A 4,214-nucleotide genomic window follows, 5' to 3' on the forward strand; every position below is an offset into this window, starting at 1 on the left:
TGATTCACAGTTCAAGTTCTGGCCTTGTGAATCAATTTTCTCGTATCAAATTTGTCTCCTCGTGTTTATCTTTTGCTGGGTCCGATTGACCTTATGTCACTTTGAATGCGTTTGCAGTTTCTTTATCATATCCAGTAACACTTCACCCAACGTTGAATCACTTCTCTTGACTCTTGGTTAGTATGTTAATTTAAAAAGTTAATCGACCCAAATCCTCCCTTATAGTAAACAACCTAGTTAACGGTGGTGGCCGGAGCCGTTGCTATCTGAGATGGGTAGGGACACTTCTTTACTTTTTCGATCTAGACCGTTAAAATCTAAAATCTGATACAGAGTTTGAGAATGGTCAACATTAAATAATTTCACCAACGGAGGATAACAATTATCAACGGGCGGCAACACTTTGATATAATGCGACGTTGACTAACGGGTTAACGACCCAATCACTATCGTTACGGTTAGTCAATCCCATTCCTTTCTTAAGTTCCTATTTTCGCCTGTGCTGTATTGCTGTGGTATTTAACCAGAAGTAGAAGCAATCTTAAACCAAATAAGTCAATGAGGAACAGGTACGAACTATGCCATGTCTTCTTTTGCCTGTGAATAGCAATCTATCTTGTCATGGGTTGACAGAACATGGATGGATTCCTTGGGCAAACCATCCATAGATAGAAACAACAGTGAGACGAAATCAGGCCAGAGAAAAAGCATAGTTAATCAAGATGAATTTTTGCGCACAAATGATCTACAAAAAAGAAATACTCGAGCAAAATCAAGAAAGGGAAAATGCTGCTGAAATCCATGCATAATTAACTTCAAATCTGCACAAAAATGATAAACATGAACCCGGATTACATTTCATTAAAACTTTTGAACAGTAACTGCATTAACAACAAGCCAGACAACATTAGCATTACTGATTCGAAATGATTCAAATCACTGTACAACCGTAACCATTTCAAGTTAAAAACTACCCTGCGGAAGTTGCATAAAAATTCTGCTTCTACCATGCTGACAGTTAAAAGACCAAGAATAGAGTGACCCAAGTTGGATACAATTCTGATTAGGACCCCAAAAATCTTCTCAAAACTATCCCAACATGAGCATGAACTCCAGAGTCCAGAGAGAAGAGCACCACCTACACTAATTGTTATCATTTGACCCGTAGAAGAACCAAATATTACCTTCACTAGTAGAAGAACCATACCAGGCAAATTCTTTTGGGTCAGCTATCCAAACAAGAGTTGGATTGAATTGGTTAACAAAACTCCGTAACTTCTAAAACCACTTAAATTCCAAAATATTAAGTTAAAAATTGTAACCATTTAAAGTTAAAAACTACTCTGCCCAAGTTGCATAAGAATTCTGCTTCTAAATTGCTGACAGTTGAGACCAAAAATATATTAACCCAAGTTGCAAAATTCTGATTCAGACCCCAAGAATCTTCTCAAAACTATCCAACATGAGCATGAACTCCAGAGTCCAGAGACAAGAGCACCGCCTACACTAACTGTTATCATTTGACAAGTACGTAGAAGAACCAAATATTACCTTTATTAGCAGAAGAAGAATCACGAACGGCTGTACTTCGCATCCAGGAAAATTCAATTTATTACCAAACAAAAAATACTTTTGGCTCAGCTTTCCAAACCAGAGTTGGATTGATTTGGACCTCCTTTTCCTAACATTTTTTCTGAAATTGTACCTAGTAACAGCTGGAACATCATTAACTTTACTCACCTTGTTCACTTTAGGAGACTTGTTCTCCATTGGCGACTATATCCGCCACCACCTTAGCCCAAGAAGAGAATACAACAGGCTCATTCAAGATCTTCGAACTACCATCAACATATTTGACCACACTGTTTTCCAACTCAGTCCTACCAGCAATCTGTAATACTTTTGAAGGTTCCAATTCAACTTCTATTTCCTTATCAACACTATCACTCGAAGCATCGCCATCTTCTGCCTCATTTACAAGAGAACTATATCTACCCCACACAGGAATAGCACGATACACAACAATAGACTTCTGTTGATCAAGACGAGCAGGAACAGTGATGCTACTAACTACTGAATCCTCACCAGACCTGTCACAAATATCAAACCCAGCAGATATAGGACGAGAAGAACCAGAAGCACCGCCAGAAGAAATACTTGCACTCTTCATACCCACGTCCTCCTTCCTCTTGTTCACATTCAACATTCTGTTGCCACCAGACTGATGATTATCATCTTCCACATTCTCACTAATACCGGTGAAATTCTCCGAGACCCTCAATCTTTTAGGTGCTGAAGATGATCCGATAAAATTCCCACCAGAACTAATGCCACTTTCCTCTCTGGAAAATGACCTTTTTAAAGGTGGCATATACTTATGATTATCTGAACATCTTTTAGTTGTGTTGGCAGTTAAAATATTCAGGTTTCGACTAATCTCCTTATCAGACCCGTCACCAGTTGAATTTGGTTTGAGCCTCAAGTCCTGCATAGGTACCTCTTGTTTGTCACCTTCCATCTGATAAGGTACCATTACCTCAAAGCATGTGAGTTTTTCTTCTGCTCCCTTTTCTGCTTCACATATTAACTTTCGAGCTTCAGTTAGACCCATAATATCCTCTTTCCGCCCATCGTTAGACGTTTTGTAACCTTCAAGCTCCTTCTCCAAAGCATCTCTAACCAAAGTTACATTCTTCAATTTACTCTTATAACGAACACGTTGCATTTTCTTTTTCTCAAGCTTCGCCGACAACCTATCACACTTAGCTTTATATCCCTCTAGTTCTTTCTTTAATTCCCTAAACTCCGTCTTTAAATCTTCGGTCTCATCCTCAGCCACTCTTTTACCACGCTCCAACTTTCTGAAAACTGGGTAACTTCCTATCACATCACCTTTCGAGCATGCGAGGTTCTCTTCTGCTATCTTTTTTCCTTTAGACATTATCTTTCGAGCTTCAGCTAGAACCATAATTTCCTCTCTCGGTCTATTGTTAGACGTTTTGTAGACTTCAAGCTCCTTCTCATAACCTACAGATTGCATTTTCTTGTCCTTAATAAGCTCCACCAATGAACCACCGCACATAGCTCTATATAAATCTAATTCTTTCTTCCACGAAGCTGACCGACTCTTTAATCCCCTGTACTCCGTCTGCAAATCATTGATTTCATCCTCAGCCACTCTTATATCACGCTCCAAAGACTCAATCACACTATAAAGTCGATTACATTCTTCTCTTTGATCAATTGTAGTCTCCTTAACTTCTTCCCCTAAAATCTTAATATGCCTGCCAAGCTGAGCACGCCACCTACTTTTATACCCATTCAGCTCATTTACAAGTTTTGTAATCTCCACAGTAAACTGAGTCTCATAATCTTGCAACTTTCTCTCCAAATCAAGTTCATATATCCCATTCTCCGTAAACCGTCTCTTGCAGTCCTGAATACATATGTTCAATTTGTCATACAATGTCTTGTACTTATCAAGCTCATTTTCAGCTTTAGAAACTCTTTTCTTACCCTCCTCAATCACAATCTTATTCTCCTGAATCTCTTCGCATAAACCATCATACTTAGTTTTATAATCTTTCAATTCAACCAAATCTTGTTTCTGAACCACAAATTGAGTTTCTAAATCTGAATATTTCCTCTTCCACAACTCAATTTCTTCATCTTTTTCAATTTTCTCGCACTCATCCATGATTGTTTCCAAATATATATCCATTATTGCGGGTGTTTACATGCATAAATCGATGAACTAATTAATGGGTTTCACTAAAAGAGAGTATGAATCAAAAAGATGAAGCTAAAATGCTAATTTTTGTTTCAGATTCCAAGTAACTATAGAAACCCATTCATTCACTCTCAGGGAAATCAAAAATTGGAAATAGATTGACTGATAAAGAAATGAGAAGAACGAACCTTACCTTTTTGTTGAAGAAAAGAAGCCCTTCACTTTAGATTCAGAGAGAAAATCCCAGAAATTGATTTTTTTTTTTAACAGTAACAGATATGGCGGAGAAGAAGACTAATGAAGGAAAGAGAGGGGTTTTTCTGGTTAGAAAAGGGGTTTGCGTTTTCTAGAGCCCTGCTGTCACGCGCACGCGCGCGTGATAGAAATTAGGAACTCGTGTCTCCTAGCCATTGGATGCTAATGAATTGATCATATCTATGCCTTTAATTTACGCGTTTTTTTGCCGCTAAGGCACCATTTAACA

At 38.2% G+C, this 4,214-nt stretch overlaps 1 protein-coding gene across 1 annotated transcript; it reads right to left on the reverse strand.

Annotated features, from left to right (window-relative positions):
• Positions 1–1,750: 1,750 nt before the first annotated feature.
• Positions 1,751–3,721, reverse strand: LOC113293928 (major antigen-like). The gene has a single exon (XM_026542369.1). It carries the CDS (start codon positions 3,719–3,721, stop codon positions 1,751–1,753), a length of 1,971 nt encoding a protein of 656 aa, XP_026398154.1.
• Between the last annotated feature and the right edge of the window lie 493 nt (positions 3,722–4,214).

Source organism: Papaver somniferum, chromosome 7 (assembly GCF_003573695.1).
Source record: "Papaver somniferum cultivar HN1 chromosome 7, ASM357369v1, whole genome shotgun sequence".
In the NCBI taxonomy this organism is placed as follows: Eukaryota; Viridiplantae; Streptophyta; class Magnoliopsida; order Ranunculales; family Papaveraceae; genus Papaver; species Papaver somniferum.